The sequence below is a fragment of the Rutidosis leptorrhynchoides genome, chromosome 2 (genome assembly GCF_046630445.1).
Source record: "Rutidosis leptorrhynchoides isolate AG116_Rl617_1_P2 chromosome 2, CSIRO_AGI_Rlap_v1, whole genome shotgun sequence".
Taxonomy (NCBI): Eukaryota; Viridiplantae; Streptophyta; class Magnoliopsida; order Asterales; family Asteraceae; genus Rutidosis; species Rutidosis leptorrhynchoides.
Window position 1 is genome coordinate 76,507,441 of NC_092334.1, and position 26,995 is coordinate 76,534,435.

The window sequence follows — 26,995 nt, forward strand, 5'->3', positions numbered from 1 at the left end:
TCACGAACCTATACCATTTGTAAATATATATTAAAACATATAATCGTAACCAAACAAATTTATTTATTATATCTTAATTTATATATTATATATTTAATTGTGTATATTTTCAAAATGATTAATATCTATATAATTATATTAATATATATCCATATTTATTTATAAACATTATTGTTTAGTGTTATATTTACAATCAATAGTTTGTTAAATGTACGTTTTTAAATAAATAATATTAGTAAGTTTTATTTATATAGTTATGTGAAATATTAGTATAAATATTTATCTGTTTAAAAAGATAGTTTTTGATAATAATAATGATGTATTAATAAATATAATAATAATAATTTTATTAATAATAATGCTAATAATTAGTAATTCTCTTAAATTAAAATTTTATCCATAGTTTTTAAATCCATTCGTTTAGATATATTCTTATAATCTTAACTAGTTTATAACCCGCGCATTCGCGGGTATTTTAAAATGTATAATTTAAAATGAGTTCTGCTTAAAATCACTTCTTGTTGTACAACATATATAAAAATATATACCTTCAACACTCTACTACAGTTCATGGTTCTATATTTACATCCCAGCTTAGCCACATTCCATATGCTCACAAAATAATCCAACATGTCACAATCACAACACTTTCTTGTCTTCTTAACTATAGTTAAAAGTTTAGTAACCAAATTTACTCTAAACCCATCCCTAGCTCGACCTAAAATTCCCTTACCGCAACAAACATTTGCTCACTATTTTACCCATTTGGACCCTTCAAATTACTATATTCATTGTCATTGGATCATTCGCCCGTTGATCCCAATTCAAGTCGACCTTGTTTGCACTTCATTCAACAATGTATTAATGTTGCTACCTATATCAACCGAATCCAACATCTCAACAGTATCCAACACCCTTCAACCAATTGACCACCTTAGACCAACCCTACATATTATGGACTTTGATTATGAGTGTCAGGATGAGTCCAAATAGACATCCTAAGCTATATATACATGTTTCTTATGAAAGAACTTCGGTATTTTTAAACAGTCTTCAATAATAAAAATAATTCTGGTAAGTTGAAATCATCTTTTCATGCCTAAAATTAGTAGGTACCACTTAAAGATCAAAGATACACTACTTTAAAATAGGAACACCGACACACCGTTAATATTGAATAAGGAATGCAAAAGACTAACGACAAGAGTAATTCTATTATCTAAAAGAGCTGGAAGCTGGTATTAGAATCTCATGCCTCCGCCAGGGTAGCAACCACAATCACCAGCACATTTCTTCTGCTCAATATTGTAATGATCTGATAAGCAACTATCTTTATATCAAGTTACGTAAATTAGGCTTAAGATGATATTTATATTTAAGTTTCAGGTAGCTTACTCATTCGGCCAACTGAGAAAAAAATGACATTGCTTGAATAGACTTCCCAAATCCCATCTCGTCGGCAAGAATCCCATTCAGATCCTGTGAGACAACAGTAAACAACTTAATATGACAAGAGAAAACAGGGGTAAGCGTAGTACATATACCCTCTTGGAACAAATTCATAACCTGCTCATAACAATTCACCAGCCACAAGAGCCATTTGAGAGAACCTTTAAAATGTAAGTTTTTGAAAACTGATGTCCATATAAAAACCGATAAAAACTATCTCACGCAAATTCCCAGGTAAAAAGAAAAAGTAACAGAACCCATACCATATATAATATATATCAGAAATGAGTTTGAACAAATTGAATCTGCTTTGCTACAAATTTTCCTATAGTGAACTTTCACACATGCATTTAATTGATACAAATAATACACACAATTGAATACAAAATATGATGCATCATGCATATACAGCTTATCTCTTCAGAGCATCAAATTAACATTTACAAAGATAAAATTGAATAGAGATTTCAGTCTGCCAATTATTTTCATTTAGGTTGATTGAAGAACTTTACAAAAAAAAAAAAAAAAAAAAAAAAACCATGACTGATGTAAGACATGCAATTATCAGAAAGTAATAGATTAACTCTTCAACTTAGAAGAATTTGGATCCTGAATTATAGTGATAGCACTATACTTTGTTTAGTGAACACATAACAGTAGATGTGGTCTGCTTAAATTACATCTTTGTAAATGTTATTTCGATGCTCGGAAAATATAAGATGTATATGCATCATATTATAATTGTTTAATATTAAGGAAAGTAATAAAATTCAAGTAACATGATTGCTGGAATTGAACTTACCAAATGCTTCTCAGGTATCTGCTCAACACATGTAAAGCGATCATAGCAAATAATTGATGATCACTACAATAACAAAACATCATCATACATCAGTATCCCAAAGGTGACATTTCAATTTCTTGAATTCAGTGTTCATAATCAAATTACAGAACTAATTGAATGCCAGACTATAACAATACAACAATCATAATCGAATTAATAAACCAGAAAAAAGCCCTAATTCAAATGAATACTTACCTTCTTTCCTGGAATGAAATTTTTAATGAGTCGTAACCATTCAAATAGGTACTGATGAAAGCTTCATATAAATCGTATGATTGATTATCGTTTATGGGCAACCTCTCGTTTTAGGGTTTATGGTGTATCAATTAAAATAGGTTTTAAAAATAACACACTTGATCGATTTGAAATTGCATTTCAATAGCAATAGTAATGCACAAGAGTTCTGCAACTAACACCATGATATCCTTCTACAGAGTTCTGCAATACCATAAAATGTTTGGCATAATGTTTGACATAAGTGACACATAGAGCAACTTGAAAATGAAGGTATGTTATACTAAGCAACCTCAAAAAAAAAAAAAACTATATGATGATTCACAATACAAACATTGTCTTTGTATTAACTGTCTTATCCCAAGGCTCTACACTCGAACATGATTAGACTATAGACATTAAAATTCTTATTGACATTACATCAAACACGTTGTGTGCATCAAAAAAGTGCCAAAAATGATACGTCTTAAAAAAACATTACCTATAAAGAACATTACGTAAACATCAAATATCAAAGTTGAAAAAAATCGAATCAATCAATAACTAAACAACCAATATTCCCTAGTATAACCAATACAAACCACTTATAGAAAAGAGAAGTATCGAATGTTTACTTACCTCGTCCAATGGTTATTGTGATTATCGGGTAACAGATGATTAGATGGATATTGATAGCCACCGATTGCAAAAGTATTCTGAATTCAGAAACCTAAATCAACCACAAACTTTTTAATAATAAATCAATGATTATATATTTGTAATTGAAAATTAAAGCCTAGAATCAAAGGACAAAAGCTCTTTTAATCATCAAGCGCAATGAAAAAAGATGGAACAGAAATGAATCGCAACTGATGGTTGATTGATCGTCGGTCATTATCATAGATAGAAAAAATCGAAATCAATTATAAACAAACAATCATCGATATATATCTAGGGTTTATTGAAGATGAAGCGTTCATGGAAGAAAGAAACCGGTAGCAATTTTGACCTTGATCAGTTTCCCCTAATTTAGCGGTACAGTTTTTTTATTATTTAATTCGTATAGAGGGCACAAGTGTAATTAAAAACCTTAAACTGCCGATTAACATTGCTAATGACGCCATTAACAATTTAAATGGCTGAGATTTAATTTAGGAAAAGCATCTAATGGGTGGAATTTTGCCACCTTGCTTTTTATGACACCATAATTACTTTCTTATTATAAATAAGAGAGATGATAATATCTTTAAAACTTTTATGGTCATAATCATAATACTTTTAATAATAATGATATTGATCATACTTCTATCAATAATAATGATAGTAAAAACGTTACTTTTAATGATAATATTAGTTTTAACAAAAATGACAGGTTTGAAAATAATGTTACTTTTAGTAATAATGGTAATAATAATAATACTAATACTGATATTAATAATAACTATAATAATTTTATTACTAATGATAGTAGTGATAATAATAATACTAATAATAATAATGATATTGTTAAGGATGATATTTAGGTTAATACTGATACTTATAATAATAGCAATCTTATTAAAAATGATAATATTAATAATCGTATTACTTAATAATAATACTTTTATTGATAATAATACTAGTAACAACATTAATAATAATCATAATCATAATTGTAATACTTATACTCATAATAAGGATATTAATAATAATAATATTCATAATTGTAACTAGGGTTATGGTGATAATAATAACAAAGGGTACTAATATTTGTATTAGTAATACTGATAATAGTAATAACTAATGTTCGTATTACTTAACAATAATAATAACACTAATAATTTTTATAATTCTAATACTTGGTAATATTACGAATAATAATAATAACAATAACAATAATAATAATAACAACAATAATAATAATAATGATGAAAGTGATAATAATAATAATAATAATAATAATAATAATAATTATACTTCTAATAATAACATTAATATTAATCTTCATAATAATAATAATAATAATAATAATAATAATAATAATAATAATAATAATAATAATAAAAGAAAAAGGAAACTACCTCACAAAGAGCTTTTTTTTTTTTTTTAAAGCTGCCCGCACCGGGACTCGAACCCGAGACCTCTCACTCACCCTCAACTCTCCATGACCATTACTCCAATTCTGATTTCCTGGTTATATTCTCATACCATATTTATTTAAACCCATTTAATTTTTCCCTTCATCTTCTTCAAATATAAACGCGACCAGAGAACTTCAATCACCAAAATGACGAATTTTTTTGATTTCATTTAAGACTTGTAATCAACCATAACACTAGAAAGGGTTTCTTTAAAATAAATAAAAAAAAAATAACACAAAACAAGTATTAAACAGCTACTGCTGCTGTCGTAAATAAAGAAGAAGAAAAAAAATTGATCTTGAATTTTAGAACGTTTTGGCCAACGATTTCAACACGAATTACATTTCAAATCACTCCTAGAATCTTTTTCAAACATCAATTTAACTGGAAACTTCAACACAAACACGAATTTCGCGATGAACACAGTGTTTGACTTTTTGAAACTTAAAGTTTGACCTCAAAATTCATCTTTGATTTTGCGAATTAATAACTTAAATCTTTCAGAAAGTATCACAACATGTTTTAAAACAATTCAACATTTATAGATTTTGAAATAAAGCTTGAATTCGAAATTTGGCTAAAATAATCAAGAACAGAGTTGCTGTGACTTTTTCCTGTTTAAATTTTAATAAAGGGTACAAGTTACAAACTGTGTATTGATATGTTGATGGTGAAAACTCGTCTGGTTTGTTAATCAATAACAGAATGATCGATTATAATATAATGAGTGGACTTGACAATAAGAATCAATCCAATTACTTTCAGACAAAAAAAAAAAAAAAATTGAGATAGGCAACAACTTCGTACGATTATGATCTTGATATCTAACAGAAATTGGCTGTATTGTAATTGAATTTGCTGCCCTTGACCAGATTAGAGATAGGAGATAATGTATGATAGCGATTTTAAACGATTTGATTCTTTCTTATATATATATATATATATATATATATATATATATATATATATATATATATATATATATATATATATATATATATATATATAATGTATTAATAATAATAATAATTATACTTTTATTAATAATACTGGAAATAATAATAATAAGGTTAATATCAATATAATGATAATGTTAATAATTATAATAAATATAATAATATCATTAATTATAATAATAATTATAATGGTGATAATAATATCTAATGCTAATACAAATAATAATTAAGATAGTACAAATTATATCAAATTTCATATTTATATCTTTTAGAATATAACAATATTAATAATACATATGCTAATATTAATATTAATAATAATAATGAAAATGTAATATAATAATTATATTTAAACTTGTAATTAAATTTCATATAATAACCTTACATATTATTAATTATGTAATACTTATGTTATATAATAACATATTTGAATATTTAATATTTATATATATTTTATATATAATTGTGTTTGTATATTAGTTACATCATATATCAATATATAAATATGAATATATTAATAATGTTTTATATATTTAAGTATTATATATAATTATTTACTATTTTATATTATTTCATAATGGAACTAGATATTATATAATTCAACACATAACATTTATATATATATATATATATATATATATATATATATATATATATATATATATATATATACACATATTTATTTAAAAACAATGTTCGTGAATCGTCGGGAATAGTCAAAGGGTAATTGCATAAATGTAAACACCTCAAAACTTTTGAGATTCAACATTACAGACATTGCTTATCGTGTCGAAATCATACAAAGATTAAGTTTAAATTTAGTCGGAAGTTCCCGGGTCGTCACATAACGTGGGTCGGACGGCAGCGGACGCGGGAGAAACCGAAAGATATAATATAAACCCGAGATTCGTACCTAAAAACAAACAACAAGCTATAACCATCTAAAAGTCAAGCCTCCACGTAAACGAACTAAACAAATCAAGTGTAATCATTAAAAAAGATTGAAAACAGTAAAAATTCATTACAGAATCAATAAGTTAAACTTATTGAGGCTATCAAACCCCGAGTCTTCTAGTATACAAACCAACAAACCATTTAAAATAGTCGTCGCATAACCCAAGCAAAACCCCAATGAAGGTGAAGCCAAGCAAAACCCCCTGATGCCTTCTAAGACCACTCGAAAACGCAAGAGATAAGGCAATACAAACGTGAACCTTCAGAAGGGCGATGTAGACCCATTGAATACTCTAGCCAAATACATTTTCTCTCGACATTGACGACCAACAATACTAAATCTCACTAGTAAACTAAAGTGAGTATTGCAAGATACACATAGTTAACCTAATCCGTACAACATTGCCACCTAAGGAATCACCGTAAATCGCCGCCGAACACAAGAACCATCGATGTGGAACCAAAAAACACCAGCTCAAACCCAAAGCCATAACCCACAACACTGCCACATGATGGTGGCCAACCTCCCTAAAAAACTGAGGACTTAAGGGCACAACAAAGGCCGCGAGAAACATCGCCGATCTCCACTAGGAGGAGGCCGACGTTAAGAAAGATGGACAACCTATGTAAAGAGAAAGCAACGATCGGAAGAAGCAATGGAAGAAGAAATTGCACATGTGGAGAAATCGAGTAAAGATGTGAAAGAAGGATAAACGTAAAACGAGAGCCCCAAGAAAAATAAAATGAAATCCGGCCACCATGAAACTATCCCGACCACCAAAAGTCGTCAAAAAGAACAACATATATTGTTTGGCAGGTAACTTTACTGATCGTGTTTTCTTGTGATTCAATGGTTCGTGCCTTGGCGGGTTTAGTCGTGGATATTGGTTGCAATTTTTTACGATAGTAGTTTTTTCTCCGGGGACATTTCTACATTTCACTATACCACCACTTAGTTAAATAGCGTGATTGAATTTTTTGGTTTAAGGTTTCGATAGAATTTTTCGTAGCTTAATTATCGTGGTCGCGGTTCTCTCTTCTCGCGTCTACATGCTCCCTAACGGGTGTTGCCCTAAAGTGGTCTAGTATAGTGTGGATTTGGTTGACGGGTTGATTCTTAAACTGTAGAATGGAAGTCTTTATGTTGTACTATTCGAGTCGGTGTATTTTCAATCGAGTTGTAATGTCTTTTAGAATTTGAGGGGTTGATCGTTGAGTCATGTTTGTTGGATTATATGTAAGATTGTTGTAATTAGTAGCTTCTTGCTAGTTTTATTTATATTTATAAAATTATTGACTTTAAAAAAAAATAACAATTATTATTATTTATTATTATTATTAAAAGAATAATAAAGAAAATATAGCTCTATTATGTTTAAATTATCAACCAATAAAGCTTGCTACACGAACTAATAGAAAATTAAACCTGACATAAATCAGGGAAAAATGACAACAGTCACAAAATACAATTTAACAAAGATCTAACATAACTAACATAATTCCATACATAAAGTACACATCCACAACCCAATCATTAACTCATCCTATCTCATTGAAGCCCTAAGCTAAACAACAGCATCAGAGACATGATTCTTACCTCCCGTAAGGGTGATACCGCCCACCGCCTGCACCACCACCAGCACCACCATAACCTGCTCTGCTTCCATACAGTCCACCTGCTCCACCATAACCAGACCCAGTACCATATTCATATCCACCACCACCTTCTCCAGGCCCGCCATAACCACCACCATAGCCGCCGCTACCACGACCATATCCACCAAGTCCACTCCCTCCATATCCTCCACGATACCCTCCTCCACCATAGGAGCTAAATCGACCAGAGTAGCCACCAAGTGGAGGCTCACCTCCTCTGTAACCACCATAATCACCTCCACCATAATCACCATAACGACTACCAAATTCACTACCACTGGGTCCATATCCACCATAATCACCATATCTACTAGGAAGTCCTCCCATTGACCTATAAGGAGGAGGACCATAACCGCCGCCGCCAGCACCACCATATCCACCATAAGAATCATCATATCTACCACCATAATTATCACTAGGGATGGCACTATATCCACCACGTCCCCTAGGTTCACCACCGTATGACATAGGTCCTGAATTTGAAGATTTCTTTGGTTCTGCCTTCTTGATCTCGACCTAAATTAACGAAGCAGGTTAACCTATCTTTATCTCATCAGAGAACCATTTCTATCAAGAAAATTGGAAGTGGTACTTTGACATATTTACATATTAATGGGTCAAATTTAAGTAAGGTTTTATATTTAAAATGTCCAAAGCTGCTCAAAAATAAAATACCGTACCGAAATATATTACAGTAAATAATCTGATCGCATCTGACCATCTGACTATCTAATTAGTTATAAACAATTTTTACCTTCTTGGCAGAATGTGTATTGGGTCAACCCAACCGTTAGAGACAGCACCAATCAGATAGTTGTTTGGATCCATCATACAACCTGCCCAACCCACCCATATCACTATCTTAAAGAAATCCGAAAACAAGAGCTACCCGCAAAGAAAAAAGGTCTAGTGGACCAATACAACCAGTGGATAAAACTCACCTTTGTATCATTCATATCAATCATATTTCCATTAACAAGAATAGTGTCAACAACTTGTTCATCATCAAATACAACGAATCCAAATCCTCGAGAACGTTTTGTGGCATGATCTCGGATAATCTCATGCTCAACTACTTTCCCATACTTGGAGAAAAAACCTTTGAGATCCTCTAAACATACACATCGAAATAACTTAATCGGTTAAATAGAAGACAATGTTATAATTAAATGAGCATACACTACTATAATATGGTATCAACTATCAAGTAACCAAAAATTGTAATGCTAACCTTCGGTAACTGATGTCGGAATTCCACCAACAAATATCTTTTTTGTTTTAAAATCCTTGGACTCGCCAGTACCTTTTGGAATGGTTCTCTTGATTTCAACCTGCACATTATTTATTTTGATTTGTAGTTTTTAGCAAGGTTATAATGCAAAAGATGTCAGATTCAAACATGTATTCAACTTATAGCCTAAAATGTAGCATCTATATGTCACTTGTTCAGTTAACATATGCATTTGCTCAAACATGTAACCAAGGTTGAAAAAGACGTGGGACAGGGCCGAAACGTTAGCGAGCTCAAAATGTCGCAACGGAAAAAACGGGGTCGAAACGGGGTCGAAACGGATGTTGACTAACGTTGACTTATAAATAAATATATAAAAATATATATATTTATATACATATAAATATAAAGTTGACCGTTTTTTTCCGTTTTTGACCTTTTTTTCCGTTTTTGTCCGTCTTTGACCGTTTTTTCCGTCTTTGACCGTTTTTTTCCCGTTTTTTAGCGTTGTTGACCGTTTTTTAAGCGTTGACCGTCTTTTTTGCCGTTTCAAGGCCCGTTGCAACGATACTAAGGCAAATCCGTTGCGGCGTCCGTTGCGGCGCCCGTTTCGGCCGTCTTTTACAACACTGCATGTAACAGAAGCTAAAATTGATACAAATGACACTCAAAATCCTAATTTACAAATAGATTTTAGGCAAAACAAAGTGAAATTAACTCACTTGTTTCCCATTGATAATGTGTGTCTCAGCAATAACAGTATCAACAACAGCAGGATCTGCATAAGTGATAAAACCAAAACCCCTAGGCCGACCCGTTTGTCGGTCTTTCATGATAACGGAATCCGTAAGCTCACCATACTTCCCAAAATACTTAACAAATGCATCTATATACAAAAATATATACACAGATAACATCAAATCAGATACATAACAACAACAATGAGTCGACATTCAAAACAATTATAAAGAAAATCAATGGCCAACAAAGAAATTAGAGACTTAACCTATAGTAGTTTCTTTAGCTAAACCACCAATAAATATCTTCCTGTGACAAATTCAATCAAAAGGATAAATAAAGTTCACATTTTAAAAATCAATTATCAATTATAATTTATATTTATATGCAAAATTAAAATAAATTTTTGTGTGATAAGTGACGATGAAGACGAACCCTGGACTAGCGCCGTCTCCAAAATCAGGTCGTTTGGAACCCATTGGGAATTGAATGGAAGACTATGTGACAAAATTAGGGTTTAAAGTGGAGATGATTGTGGAGAGCTAAGTAGCTAGCTAAGCTAGGGTTAGGGCTTTAGAAAAGAGAAAATCTAAAGAAACCCCCTCTAGCCTGCGCCCCTATTGTACCCCCTTGTCTTATCAGCCTATTCATCATCACTCAATCCGATTTTTATTTGATTTTATTTTCTTTAACTGATTTTTATTTTGCTATTTTGTTTTCTATTTGATTAATAAGTACTTCGTATCTTTCTACTTTTTACCAATCAATAAAAGAATTTTATTTAATAACATAAAACCTAACAATAACAAATACTCTTGTCTACAATGAGATTTAAGAATTGTAATTACAAGTGAATAGTTAAAAGCTCAAAAAATATATACTATTTAATGTTGTTACTATAAAAATTTACACTATCCAGTAATTTTACTAGTTAAAACCCTTCAAAAAATTCATGATGGATTTTACTGATAGCCCGTGTTACCACTTGCAAAGCACTAGATCCGCCTTTGCTTTTGTATCAATTTAAAAATATTTAAGTATTATTTTCTGACTATCTCAAAATAGAAGACTCAAAATAAGTGTTCATTTCGTCACTTAAACCGGTGCCAAAATAATTGTTAGGTCAAAAAATGATCACCTTACTATTTATATATGTCCTCAAAAAATTGACTAGTTCCAAAAAATGACTATTAAATATCATTAAGCTCTTCAATTTACGTTTATTTATTACTCCTACTCATTTATATTTTAAATAAATAAATTTAGGTAATCTTACAATAAGTATAATGCAACTTATAATTGGAAAGTAAACAGAAACTACAGTACTTTTATGATATTTTCTTAAACTGTGTATTTTTTGTCTGTGGATTATTAAAATGAGACGGAGTGAGTAATATAAAAAGGGATCGACTGGATTTAGCATGTAAAAATGTTATTGGTTTATCTACGGAGTAGTAATATTTAATGAAAAGCTGTACGAACCAATGATATAAATTTTTGGCCTTTAAAATAATGAATAATTGTCAAATAGATCTTAGCATTAGGAAAATAGAGTAGAAAAGGTAGACTAGAGTGTGGATAGTCGGACCCTTTAGAAAAATAGATACCGTACGAGTTTGGGGAAGAAAATTACAAAAAAAAATAACAAAATACCACTACTTGAAAAAGTAAAAAAAAAAAAGAAAAAAAAGAAAAAGAAAAAGAAGTAAAATAAAGTGGCCAAGTAGTAGTAAGCTTCTTGAGGCTTACCGGGTGGTTTTGGGAGAAAGATTCTGAGTTTATATTTTTATTTTTATTTTATTTCTGAAAATAAAATTATATAATTTAGTGATAACTGTTTGTTTCATTAAAATGTCTCCATCCGTTCCAAAATAATTGTTCTATTTTGACATTTTGAATCTTTTTTTTTTTTAATTTTGACTTTAAATATCTTTCTTTGTGGTATATAATATAGAATGAAAGTTGTACCAAATGAAAACACATTCGAAAATCAATCTATTCATATAAATTTCATCAAATATTCGATAGCAAAAAACAAATATTTAAAGTCAAAACTTAATAAATTGACTTTGAAAAGTCTAACAGAAAAATTATTTTGGGACGAATGGAGTAATTCTTTTTATTTTTAAGTTATCATTTTTCATATCATATTAGTTAATTCAAAATTAAAATTTTCAAACACTATTAATTTATTATTAATAATTTACAATACGAAAACGTATTAATTAAAGAATCAACTTTTAATTGCTAATCCAAACACATGATTAATATTAGTAAACTAAAAAACCACTTTAAAAAATAAAGTAAGTTAAAAAAAAATTAAGTAGACATAGCACATAATGTACATGATAGTTTTGTTCATTTCAATCAAAAGTATATCATATCATGAAATACCTTACCATTAAAAAATTATTTTCAAATACAGACTTCGTGTAGCGACCCCGACAAATCGTCAAGTGACGGCGTCGTCTACGTGGGTCCCATTACCTGGTCATAAGTCTTTATGACAACGTTTGACCAAAATATGTCGCCTTCATTTCAAAATACGGATTGTTTCCAAAGTTTACAAGAATTGTTCAACCAATAGTTAAGTTACAAGGTTATAAGTACATTTGAAATCTAGGCGACACGGTTTAAAATAAAGTCAAAAGACGCTCCAAGTAATGCATGTATACTCAACATCCAATGCAAGTATCAAATAGTGAGCGGAAGCATGTATCACATATCGTGCAAGACCTGAGAAAAACATAGAAATCTGTCAACGAAAACGTTGGTGAAATCATAGGTTTAAGTAAGTATTAAACGTTGTTCTTGAACCACAAGATTTTGTAATTCCATAACGTAGATTATCCAAATCATTTGCATTCCAAAAGTGTTGTTATACGCGAGCACTCAATTATCAAAACTTAACCAACGTTACCCCATCACACAGTGCTAGAACCCGCACTAAAACACAAAAATATATTTCATCCGCATAACGGTAGCGAACCGTCCGAATGAGGGTTTGTTAAACCCGTATGGCCACACAATATAAGTTCTCGCTTACACCCTGCAAGTGTAACTAATGATAATCGAATTGAGGCATTTTTGTTCTAACTCGCACGTGGAATGTTTGTTTTCACACTTGTGTTCAAAACATAAAAGTAAGTAGTACAAGATGTAACAAAGTATATGTTTTCTCAGCCCACGATTTAAAAGTATAAAAGTTGTTGAAAAGGTGGGACTATGATCTCACCTTGAGCGCGAGAGTTAATAAAGTACTTCAACAAGTAAACGCGTGCAAAGACAAAGCTAGTCTTGACCTAAACATATAGGTTATATCAATATCGGTAAGCACAAACGGTCAAAGATGTTCAATTAGTCCTATGGCTCAATACGACTCGATTAATATAGCATGTGAAGCAAATTGTCAAGTTTCATGCAAGATACAAGTATAAAAGCATGTTAGGAAGATTGCATAATTAATTGGTTAAGTTTGACAAAAAGTCAAACTTGGTCGGGTCAAAGTCAACGAAAAAGTCAACATGTTCGGGTCGGGTCCCGGACAAATTTTCCATGCTAATTATTCATATACAAGTATATTAAAACAAGTTTCATGTGAATCGGAGGTCGGTAGCTAGTCAAACATTTCACGTTAAAAGGGACATGGAGGTCAGAATCTGTCCAGGCCATTTGGCGCGCCGCGCGGGGTAGGGTGCGCGCCGCGCGACCACCTGGGCAGACACTTTTCTGTTTTTCACAAGTATGCACGAGCTAAAAAACCAAATAACCACATTTTATGATCCGTAAACAATTAGAACATGTATCTTATATCATCGGAAAGGTAATTTGACGAGGAAAACACCTAGACACATTTCATCAAGCAATTCAACACTTACAACAACCCAAAACCGCATTAAACGTTCATAATCAAAGTTTCAAGTTCTAAAAACGCATTTCATGATTCGGGCAACCAATTTACATGTATGATATGCCGTTTCGAAGGTAATCAAACACACATTGCAACTAAACACTTATCAACAACAATTCATAGCATTTGATGCACCAAAAGTTCATATAAAGCTTATCAAACCCTAATCCAAAATCACCAAAATCACTAATCAAGTTTATGAAGTTTTACAAATCAACCTACACATCAAATTGAAGCTAGTGACACTAGGAACACATCTAATACTTGCACTTTAACATATTAACAACATTTAAGCATCCAAATCATAGGATTTAGCAAGTAATTTTCATATTGAACTAGTTACACCAAAAACAACGAATCGAGCATACAAATTACATACACGACATCACAATGAGCCATAGACGCTAATTAACAACTTTATAAGTCAAGAACACGAATTTAAAGAAATCTAGTGTTTTAGAAATGTTACCCAAATGAGATGAAGTTGGTACCAAAACGAAGAGGAAGTTGTAAGGAGCTCAAATATGTAATTTGTTTTGCAAAATACCCGCTAGATCATAAATGGATGATGAATCTTTGTGTTTGGAGTTAGAGAGAAAATGGAGGAAGTAATAAAATGGAGGAGGTGATAATGAAAGGGTGGAAAGGGTTTGACCCTTTGACCTAGTCAAAGGTTTGAACCCTTGGCAAGTTTGGTCCCTCAACTATGAATCGGGTGCGGGAATTAACCGAACGAATTATTTTAAATTTCACGGGAGTACGGGAGATATTAAATTCCGATAACGAGAATATTTAAAAATGTTACTTAACAAAGGATACGAATCTAGATACGAAGGGTATTATTTAAAAAGAAAAAGACGGGCGTTAAAATAATTTAACGGAAAAATGCGGGATGTTACATTATCCACACCTCAAAAGAAATTTCGTCCCGAAATTTAGTTGAAAGTAGTAGTCGATATCTCCTACTCGAGACTTTACGTTGTCAATGCTATGAATAAGTGAAAGTACGTCCTTGAGTGTTCTCATGAATTTGGATAGTCAGGGTTTTACGTTGTATTAAGGTTTGGTTTTACGATCCCCAGTTTCAATTGGTTTTCCCCTATGAAGAGAAGTTTGTCATCAATGGTTGATGTATCTAGCAGGATTGCACGTTCCTGTTCCGCAGGACACGTTTCTAAGTTTGTTACACGAAAAGTAGGGTAAACGGAAACTTAATTGCATCGGAAGTTCTAAACGGTAGGAAGCGGTACCAATACGCCCCAAGGTTTCAAAAGGTTCAATATTGCAGATATAGCCTTTCTCGATTTCCTAAAATGGATTTCACCTTTCCAAGGTGCGGTTTCTCAATATTACGCGATTACACACTGGGATTTGTGACGTTTTCATCTAAGTTTGGTATAACTCTTTTGGTGACTATGGGTTGTCTCGAGCCCTTCTCGGACTTGAATGATCTCAATTGTTGTTTCTTGATTGAGTTCAGATTCTGTGTTTTGTTTGCCACATGCGTTGGTTAAATGAACAGGGGTATGACATTAGCGGTCATATAGGGTTTCGGAAGTGCTGCGTTAATATACGAGTGATAGCTGTCGTCGTAAAAGGAACTACTAAAGGTGACAATACCAGTCTGTAACATGTCTTTCCAAGATTGAATCGTACGTTTGCTCGGTTCGTCGGTTGTGGGAGATACGCGGTACGTATGTCCAAGTGGGTTTCCAAGGTTTCTTGCAAAACTAGAAGCGATACGATTATTTTGATCCGAGGTAATTGGCAATGGTACACCGTATTAGAATAGGGTCTCTTAAGATAGGTTTGAACAAGTCAGTTAGGGTTCGAGAAAAAAAAAATGTTCGTTAGGACTATTCACCCTCGTGGCGAATACTAAGGTAATATGAGGAATTTCTCTATCCCTTAAACGGAAGTGCGAGCGATAAAGATAGGAGTGAAATGAGGACTTAGAATAGGATGAGCTTACATCTCGAGGTTGCCATAACGTGCCTCTAGTTGTCAAAAAAAAAAAAATGAAGTCTGAAAGAGAAACGAGATAGTACACGTAATTGTATAGTTCGGGGTTGAATAATGATTGGACGATTATCAGCGACGCAAGGGCGTTAAGTCAAAGAAGAGTGAAGTATCGTTGGATTGTGTGTTATCTTAAATTCCAGTAATATCAGACAGTAACGGTGAAATAACATAGGTATGTAGTGTGGTACCTGATGACGAGAAAATTGATCGGATCCACAATTTAGTATTCGAATTCTTCGTGCAAAATAACGAATTTCAGTTTCGTTGATTTCGAGTCGAGAGAGTATGCTTTTCGGGCGTTTAAGTAGAATTATTTCCATATTGAGTTCCGTTATGTGCTATACGAATTTAGCTAGAAATGTTTGCATGCAAAATTACGTTCAAGGTTCGAACACGGAGAGGTTTAAAGTTTTCCTTAGTGAGTTAACGAGTTTAAAAGTCGTGTGACACCGTGTGATACTATTCCGTAACACCCCAGCTTAACATAACCACAATATTGTCCGCTTTGCCCGCAGGCGCACGGTTTTTTTTTTTTTTTTTTTTTTTGGCGATAACACACGAGAAAAGTCAGAAATGAATCTTCGGTAACAACCGGTGAGATCTAATATTTTTACGAATATAAGTCTGAGTTGGGAGAGTTTCCTGATTACATGTGGCTTGATTTCGAGATTGATTGTAATGCCTTGACCATTAACATCATGGTCTAGAAAATTGGACTTCGTTCAACGGAAATTCTCACTCGGAGAATTTGGTATAGAGTTGCTCTTTTCTCAAAAGTTCGAGCTTAAGATGGTGATGTTGTTCGTTTTCCTTCTTTACTTGAATAAGTTAAGATGTCACCTATAAATACGATAACAGATTTGTCTAGATAAGTTGCATACGTGATTTAGGAGGTTCATGAATACGGACGGAGTCCTAAATAAATCAAACGGTACTAAGAGAGATTTACAACTAACGTTGCGAGTTCGGAAATGGCTTAGGAGACATCGTCTCACTTAACCCCCAATTGATGATAACCGGAACGGAGGTCGATTTGGAACATACGGGATTCGTGCAAATAATCATGAGGTCATGGATGTGAGGGAGAGGGTATCGGTTTTCAACCGAAAATTTCTTAGTTCACAATAATCTATACATAAATGTAGGGCAACAATTTCTCCTTAATGAATAGGTTTTGAGTTCCTTAGTTCTATTGGTGTCGAGTTCAATTTCTTAACATATATCCTCCGATAATATTTATAGGCACACAATATATTTCCGTTGGTCGCTTAAATCGCCTAAATAGTATCTAGGGGAAAAAGATGGAAGGTAATGAGTACAAGTCAAAGTCTTGGTTGTAAAACGTCTAGCGGTAATCGAATCGAACAAGTATGAAGTATACGGTTTGTTGTGAAGAAACGTACCCGTGACTAGTCCATCATCGCCTCGGGCATCCTAGGTGTAGATGTTGTAAGTTCAACGGCGCACGTTGGTTTTTGCTTTATTCTTTGGGCATTCATTCCTAAAATGACCCGATTGGCCACATTTGTAGCAAATACTCGGCTTTGGTGCGTCGGGCCCCTTTTGAGTGACGGGGGCGGTACTTCCACAATACTTGGCAATATGACCACTACCTTGGCACCGATGGCAAATTAGCTTGCCACATTCACCAAAATGATGCTTGTGGCATTTGTTGCAAAAAGGTCGTGTCCCGGCATAACTTTTCTTGCCGACGGGGGTGAGAGGTTCCTTGGCAAAGTTGTTGTTGTAGTTGCTCGATTGGGGGGCTTCCCATTTTCTTTTGTTGTCACCCGACTCATCCTCGGCTTTAGGTGCCGGCACTTCAATCTCGTCTACCGTTTCGATCAATTGACGGGCCATATTCAGGGCCTCTTGGTGATTACTGGGTTTGGATGACATTACTCCTTGTTTGATGCTCTTGGGAAGACCATCCATGTAAAGTTCAACCCTTAGAGGTTCGGGGGTCACGAGGTTTGGGCACATCAAGGATAGCTCAGAAAATCGTTGATTATATGCCTTTAGGTCATTCCCGACCGCTTTTAAAGCTCTTAGTTCGTGTTCGAGCTTACGGGTCTCTTCGCGCGGGAAGTATTCGGTGATCATCTTTTTCTTTAAGTCGGCCCATGAGAGAGTGTGAGCTTCATCGATACCCACCGACAGCACATACGTATTCCACCATGTGAGGGCGATACCGGTAAAAGTGTGGGTGGAATATTTGACTTTGTCTTGGTCCCGACAACCGCTTATGCTAAAAACGGCTTCTGTTTGCTCAAACCATCGGGTGAGCACAACCGGTCCTCCGGTCCCATCGAAGGTGTGAGGTTTGCACCCCATGAAAGTTTTGTAGGAGCAACCCTCGTTTGAATTACCGACTCCATGGTTGTTGTGGTTGTGGTTGTTATTGATGTCGGAGGAGATACTAGCCATAGCCGCACCTATGGCGGTGGCTATCATGCGTTGAAAAGCTTGTTCGGAAGTTTTATTACGTGGCCCGCGACGGGGAGGCATTGTTCCTTCAAGACACAAGAATATCGTTGATTAGTATTCTCAATAATACTAATCATGATAGGGAATGATGATGTAGAGAAAAATTTTCCTTGACTCGCCTTAAATTCTTTATGTCATAATGTCGGAATGTCCATATGAATCACCGTAATATAATCCCGGAAATTATATTACCCTGATTCTCATGTGCATTTAACATTACCTCCTAAAGTCAAGGTGGCGCGTCAACAAAATTTATCAACGTAAGATCAAGATCGAATACGAGTTAGATATGATAGAAGAGTTCAAGTATAGATGCACAAATAGTCAAGTAATTCCTACTTCAGTCTATATGCCGGTTGTAGTCTAGATTCACCTATGTACCCTATGACTCGGGGTGGACACAAATGAACTCTAAATCCCTACAACCAAGGCTCTGATACCACTTGTAGCGACCCCGACAAATCGTCAAGTGACGGCGTCGTCTACGTGGGTCCCATTACCTGGTCATAAGTCTTTATGACAACGTTTGACCAAAATATGTCGCCTTCATTTCAAAATACGGATTGTTTCCAAAGTTTACAAGAATTGTTCAACCAATAGTTAAGTTACAAGGTTATAAGTACATTTGAAATCTAGGCGACACGGTTTAAAATAAAGTCAAAAGACGCTCCAAGTAATGCATGTATACTCAACATCCAATGCAAGTATCAAATAGTGAGCGGAAGCATGTATCACATATCGTGCAAGACCTGAGAAAAACATAGAAATCTGTCAACGAAAACGTTGGTGAAATCATAGGTTTAAGTAAGTATTAAACGTTGTTCTTGAACCACAAGATTTTGTAATTCCATAACGTAGATTATCCAAATCATTTGCATTCCAAAAGTGTTGTTATACGCGAGCACTCAATTATCAAAACTTAACCAACGTTACCCCATCACACAGTGCTAGAACCCGCACTAAAACACAAAAATATATTTCATCCGCATAACGGTAGCGAACCGTCCGAATGAGGGTTTGTTAAACCCGTATGGCCACACAATATAAGTTCTCGCTTACACCCTGCAAGTGTAACTAATGATAATCGAATTGAGGCATTTTTGTTCTAACTCGCACGTGGAATGTTTGTTTTCACACTTGTGTTCAAAACATAAAAGTAAGTAGTACAAGATGTAACAAAGTATATGTTTTCTCAGCCCACGATTTAAAAGTATAAAAGTTGTTGAAAAGGTGGGACTATGATCTCACCTTGAGCGCGAGAGTTAATAAAGTACTTCAACAAGTAAACGCGTGCAAAGACAAAGCTAGTCTTGACCTAAACATATAGGTTATATCAATATCGGTAAGCACAAACGGTCAAAGATGTTCAATTAGTCCTATGGCTCAATACGACTCGATTAATATAGCATGTGAAGCAAATTGTCAAGTTTCATGCAAGATACAAGTATAAAAGCATGTTAGGAAGATTGCATAATTAATTGGTTAAGTTTGACAAAAAGTCAAACTTGGTCGGGTCAAAGTCAACGAAAAAGTCAACATGTTCGGGTCGGGTCCCGGACAAATTTTCCATGCTAATTATTCATATACAAGTATATTAAAACAAGTTTCATGTGAATCGGAGGTCGGTAGCTAGTCAAACATTTCACGTTAAAAGGGACATGGAGGTCAGAATCTGTCCAGGCCATTTGGCGCGCCGCGCGGGGTAGGGTGCGCGCCGCGCGACCACCTGGGCAGACACTTTTCTGTTTTTCACAAGTATGCACGAGCTAAAAAACCAAATAACCACATTTTATGATCCGTAAACAATTAGAACATGTATCTTATATCATCGGAAAGGTAATTTGACGAGGAAAACACCTAGACACATTTCATCAAGCAATTCAACACTTACAACAACCCAAAACCGCATTAAACGTTCATAATCAAAGTTTCAAGTTCTAAAAACGCATTTCATGATTCGGGCAACCAATTTACATGTATGATATGCCGTTTCGAAGGTAATCAAACACACATTGCAACTAAACACTTATCAACAACAATTCATAGCATTTGATGCACCAAAAGTTCATATAAAGCTTATCAAACCCTAATCCAAAATCACCAAAATCACTAATCAAGTTTATGAAGTTTTACAAATCAACCTACACATCAAATTGAAGCTAGTGACACTAGGAACACATCTAATACTTGCACTTTAACATATTAACAACATTTAAGCATCCAAATCATAGGATTTAGCAAGTAATTTTCATATTGAACTAGTTACACCAAAAACAACGAATCGAGCATACAAATTACATACACAACATCACAATGAGCCATAGACGCTAATTAACAACTTTATAAGTCAAGAACACGAATTTAAAGAAATCTAGTGTTTTAGAAATGTTACCCAAATGAGATGAAGTTGGTACCAAAACGAAGAGGAAGTTGTAAGGAGCTCAAATATGTAATTTGTTTTGCAAAATACCCGCTAGATCATAAATGGATGATGAATCTTTGTGTTTGGAGTTAGAGAGAAAATGGAGGAAGTAATAAAATGGAGGAGGTGATAATGAAAGGGTGGAAAGGGTTTGACCCTTTGACCTAGTCAAAGGTTTGAACCCTTGGCAAGTTTGGTCCCTCAACTATGAATCGGGTGCGGGAATTAACCGAACGAATTATTTTAAATTTCACGGGAGTACGGGAGATATTAAATTCCGATAACGAGAATATTTAAAAATGTTACTTAACAAAGGATACGAATCTAGATACGAAGGGTATTATTTAAAAAGAAAAAGACGGGCGTTAAAATAATTTAACGGAAAAATGCGGGATGTTACACTTCGTACATGATATACCTTATCATTAAAAAATTATTTTCAAATACAGACTTCGTAGTGATGTCATTTTCAAAAATTCGAAATTTCATAAATGTTATGTAATCAAGAAGAGACAGATATTTAGGGTGGCATGGATGAGCCATGTAACGTCCTCCAGATAAGGTCTGGAAGGAACGTCACTAATATCAAATAAACCAACATATTATAATACGAGAACAATTCTATATGATAAAAGTAATCTTTATTGAGTACGCAACGGAACATGAAATATCGTTACAATGATGGAAATTACAATAAAGTAAATGTTTCAAATGCAGGAATAGTAAATGCGATATCTCTTGATCCTAAGTTCAAGTAGCATCACATAAGCAGTAAGTAAATAAGCTTGATCAGTCAGCACCTGAGACAAAACATGCTAAAGTGTCAACCAAAAAGGTTGAGTGAAGTTCATAGGTTTAACAAAAGTAGTTATCGTTGTTTTTAGACCACAAGTTTTAGTTGTAAAGTTGATCTCCCGCAGGATCAAAAAGTAGATCTCGCAGATCCAAAAGTTATGCCAGTGCGTGATATTTAGACTAAACATTCAAGTTTGCCCCAAAGACAAGTTGTAGTTTTTACTTGTCGGTTTAATTTCATTATTAAGTAATACAAAGACTTAGTCAAATGTATCGGGGACGTTACTCCCGATAGGCCTACCCCCAATAATTAAGCATGCATTCAACGAGCAATTAAAAATATCACTCTAGGGACTTAGTCGGACATAGCCGGGTATAGCATAGTTTATTAGTTTGGCATAGTTTAGTAGTTTGGTACTTGTGTCTAAGTTGTAAAATGTAAAAACAGCATGTGTCTCACCCCAATAAAAGTAAGTAAGTTTGCTAGCAATAAAGAGTGGGGCTATGAATTCACCTTAGTAAGTAGAGAGAGATGACGATTATTCTTTGGAATAGAAAGTTGGAACGAACAGAAAGTCAATCTATTGACATTTAAGAGTAGTAAGTGTTTTTGCCCAAGTTTAAGTAGATGTTTAAGTATGATAGTGTTGTAAGTATAGTTCGTTTTACTAAGTTTCCTTTCCTAGTAAGTTTCTATTTTTAGAAAGTTTTCACTTTTAGTAGATTTCTTATCTTAGCAAGTTTCTATAACTAGAAATTTTCTACTTTAAGAGTGTTTTTCATTTTAGGATACTTGCCTTATTAGATAAGCTTCCAATCACCCCTTTCCCTTCGAATGGTCATTTCAGGTCTAGGGGCTTGAGCTATAGGATCCTTTAAATCGGAAATCCAAACTCTCCCGCCTAGAGTTTCGTAGAAACCATTCGTCAAGAAAGTTCGAAGATCTATACATCTCTAATACATATCCCAAAATGTTTTTATGTGTTATAATATAAGTAGTAGGTTATAATATAGTAATAGTGTATACATGTTAATTAATAGTATAAGTAGTATTAGGGTTTCATTAATTAGGGTTAGTTAATTAAAGTAGTATTTTAATGATTAGGGTTTAGGGTTTTGAGGATCTAAATAATATGAATGTTAAGATCATGCACGAATATGATTATGAATATAAACATGAATTGAAAGAAAGATTTAAAAGTTTTAAGATTTTGGATCATACCTTGTTAATGATGATGAAGATTAACAAGAAACAAGAAGAAAACTTAGTGATGAAGATCAAATAACCCAAATAATGAAGAACACGCTTGAAAATCTTGATGAACACGAAGAACAAGCTTGAAGATCCGAATACCACAAGAGAGGGAGAGGGATAGATTGTTTTTGAGAGAGGATTTTGGTGTGATTTGTGAATGAGAAACTAGGAGTCTAGGGGTGTTTATATAGTGCAAGTATTAGAGTGTTAGTCAACATAAGGATGTTCTAATTAATGATTTTATTTTATTTTATAGTTTCTAGTCAACAATAGGTGGTACTAGTTTTTATATATATATATATATATATATATATATATATATATATATATATATATATATATATATATATATATATATATATATATATATATAATTTATATATATATATATTTTATTTTATTTTTTTAGTCAACATAAGGATGTAATTGTTTAAGATTCTTTAGTCTCATTATTATTATTATTATTATTATTATTATTATTATTATTATTATTATTATTATTATTATTATTATTATTATTATTATTATTATTATTATTATTATTATTATTATTATTATTATTATTATTATTTTTACATTTACTACAAGATAAGTATTGTTTTCTTTTTACTAATTCATGACTTGTATATATATTTTTTTATTTAGTTCCCAATTGTTTTATTATTTATATAAATGCCACTTTTTATTTATTACTTATAGGTTATTAGTTATAATATTACATAAATGCATAAATTTTAATTAGCAGTGAGTGTCGACTAACAGTTTATTATTTTCATCTTTTATTAACTTGTCAATTATTGCACAAAGTTAATTAATATGTTTTATAACTCTTAACACTTAACAATTGTTGATTAAAGTTTAATCATTAAGTTTTAATTATATTGTTTGGGCATTTAATATTGAAAAAATATAGAATGGAAAAATGGGGGTCGTTATAGTACCTCCCCGTTATTGAAAACTGCGTCCCGAAGTTTTAGGTAGAGCTCTCGTTTGCATCAGCAGTTGAGAAGAGATGGAAGTATTTCTGTATCATTTGGTTTTTGCGTTCCCATGTATATTAGGGGCTGCTACGCGAATCCCAACGGATTTTAACAATAAAGTTTGATTTTCACGTTCCCTGGTACAATCGGGGCCCTTTCGTGAATTCCAATGAGTGTTAACAATAAGTATATTGTTTTGTTTACACGTTTGATCCCATGATCCTTAACCTGAATAGGTCGTTTTCAAAGTGCATTAAATGCGGAGATTTTCCAAGGAATAACAAGAGTGTCGTTTGACTAGTTTTTCTTTAAAAGGAAAGATGATGCTATACAAGCATTAAATGTGTCGTTGAGCTCATTAGAGTCTTGAGTGTTCATGCCACAATAGTAGGGCAGATAAAATAGAGTAGAGTACGTAAATCAGTTACGTAGTTTGATGTATGGCTGGTGTTTGTTAGAGATAGTACCAGCTTCAAGTTTCGAAAGGTAACCATAATACCTTTAGTTTTCAAGAGATGTCTAATAGACAAATGAGACATTAGTTGAGGATTCATTGACCTCAGGATAATACGAGTGATTAAATGAAAGACATCGTTCAGTATACATGAGAACTTTTCTTTAGAAATAGTTTCAGAATGTAGCTTCAAGATTTATGATTTCAGCTTCATGTCGAATCATAGATCTAGACTTGACTAACATCTAGTTGCAATCCAAGAAGGAAGAAATGTGTAGAGTATCTTCATAAATGTTTAAGGTAACTCCTTTAGACTAAGAAAGTCGTTTTCACACAAATGGCGGGTCGGTTTATTATTTACTTATGAGTTTAAACGCGGATTCGAACAAAGGTGAATCATTGTTTATGAGATATTGTTTCTATCATGAAGGAACCTCTGCTTCCTTGTTTGAAAGATCATAGATTTAACGTTTACGAGAGCGTCGTGGTTTAACCGTGAAATACCGGAAGTAAAAACTTCTTAATGATTAGCATAGCAAGGAAGAGATGATGTACGTAAAGAGGTAAGTCTCGTTCTTGCACGGAGAAAGAAAATAAAGGTGATCCAAACACATTGGAGAGTAATACGAAAGATTTAATAATAACCAAAGTAATTCTTGAAAAGTTGCGACGTTTGATGTAACAATATAAACGAAGCGGAGCTATTTGTAAAACTTGAGTTATGTACATCACGTACTATTGTATGTGAAATAATTCAAACGATACGAAAAAGATTTGATTAAAAGAATGTTTAATTTGATAAAACAAACGTAAATTGATAAAATGCGAAAGTGTTTTTATAATTGATAATTTTAGAGGAGGTGACGAAATGATGTTCATAGTAAAACTAGGGTTACGTAAAATTGTAAAGTAATTTTGATTTAATTAAAGTGGAAATTTGTAAAAGCGAAAGTATAAGTTGATTAGATTTCATAAATCGCATAAGTGAAAAATCAATTTTTTTTTTTTATATAAATTCCGAGATAATTTGAAAATAAAGACTCGTGTAAGAAATCTTTGGAAAACTGGGTACTTGTATTTAAGAGTTTATTTATTTGAGAAAAATTGATTGAAGATTTAAAATTTCAGAGGATAATTGTGTAGTAATTGTTTCGAGGTAATGATAATTAACGAATTGACTTTTATCAGGGCGTGAGTCTTTGGACTCAGAATGTTAACATTGAAGTAAGAAGGATTATAATGTGATTATCATCAAATGAGTAAATCCCTCGGATTTAGAGTTATGTATGAAAGAACTTCAAATAAGATTTGCAACGAGTTCGAGAACTCGGCATGAATAATTCGGCAGTCGCATAGACAAGTATAAATAAATGCTAAAGCAGTGACTTTCAACTATGTAATAATCGTTTGAATTCAGCCTTAATTGGCCTGGGAGGAGGATACGTTAAAGTATGATGGAATCATTTCAATTGTTACAGCAGTTTTTCAGATGTGATGAGTTTAGCTCCAGCCACAACTTGAGATAGTGTATTTCACCTTTGATTTTCGAGTTGACAATGATCGATTATTGTTTGAGCATGACACCATTACTTGCATGGTGCCAAGTAGTCTGTTATAAGTAGATGTACGAGTACATAAGTTTCTTGACTATGATAGTCAATACGATACACATATGGAGGTTCCATTCTTCAAAAGATTATGCATATGAGATATTTATCATCTCGACATAGAAAATGTAATAGCGAACATCGATGTTTGAGGGTTCAAATGACATAAGTTTTTGAAAGTCATATGATAATTTACACCGAAAGTGTAATAGCAGAGAAGATTTAGATAAGTGATGATCAATGATCAGGAGATATCCATAAATGAATGTAAGATTTCAAGGTTCGATTGTTTACAACCTTTATGGTTCGTGGAAGTTTGCTAAATAAGTATGAGATAGATATATAGTTTGATTAGAATGAGCTCTTCGTATCAAGATGATCATTTTTCTCCTTTCATGCCCTTGCATTTGGGTCTTTGAACAGATAGCTTGAGAATTTTTCTTTGATTCACTTTCTATTCCATATGTCATGATATTGGAATATTTCTATGAATTACCGTAATATAATCACGTTGGCCACCGTCATTATATTTCACCAATTCATATTTCCATTCCAAGGTCACTCCATAAGGTCAGGATATGTGATCAATGATGATTTCTAGTATAGTGTGTTAAGGATAGCAGTAATCTTAGCTGGATCGACAACATGTCGGTTTTAAGCCAAAACTTGCACTTGGAAAAGTTTGCGTAGAGTTGTTCTTTTTCTTAAGAGTTCAAGAATGAATTTGCAAATGTTGCTCATGTGCTTTCTCACTCTTGGAGCAGATTGAAATATCATCCATGAAAACAGTTACGAACTTGTCGAGTTATGGTTGGCTAGTTTTAAGTTGCAGTCTTTATAGATTTGGTCAACTTTCATACCTTTGAAAGTTATGGAGGTTGTGAAAATTAGGAAGTGGACGT

At 33.0% G+C, this 26,995-nt stretch overlaps 1 protein-coding gene and 1 long non-coding RNA gene across 2 annotated transcripts; both read right to left on the minus strand.

Annotated features, from left to right (window-relative positions):
• Nucleotides 1–575: 575 nt before the first annotated feature.
• LOC139891040 (uncharacterized) lies at nucleotides 576–3,497 on the minus strand. The gene is made up of 3 exons (XR_011773520.1): nucleotides 3,146–3,497; nucleotides 2,252–2,314; nucleotides 576–1,479 (listed from the first exon to the last, which is right to left on the minus strand). It is a non-coding gene; the product is annotated as an uncharacterized lncRNA (long non-coding RNA).
• A 4,449-nt stretch (nucleotides 3,498–7,946) lies between these two features.
• Nucleotides 7,947–10,401, minus strand: LOC139891041 (heterogeneous nuclear ribonucleoprotein 1-like). Its single transcript, XM_071873968.1, has 4 exons — nucleotides 10,146–10,401; nucleotides 9,424–9,523; nucleotides 9,134–9,303; nucleotides 7,947–8,708 (listed from the first exon to the last, which is right to left on the minus strand). The coding sequence occupies exons 1-4, from the start codon at nucleotides 10,374–10,376 to the stop codon at nucleotides 8,130–8,132; spliced, it is 1,080 nt and encodes a 359-aa protein (XP_071730069.1). The 5' UTR covers nucleotides 10,377–10,401; the 3' UTR covers nucleotides 7,947–8,129.
• Between the last annotated feature and the right edge of the window lie 16,594 nt (nucleotides 10,402–26,995).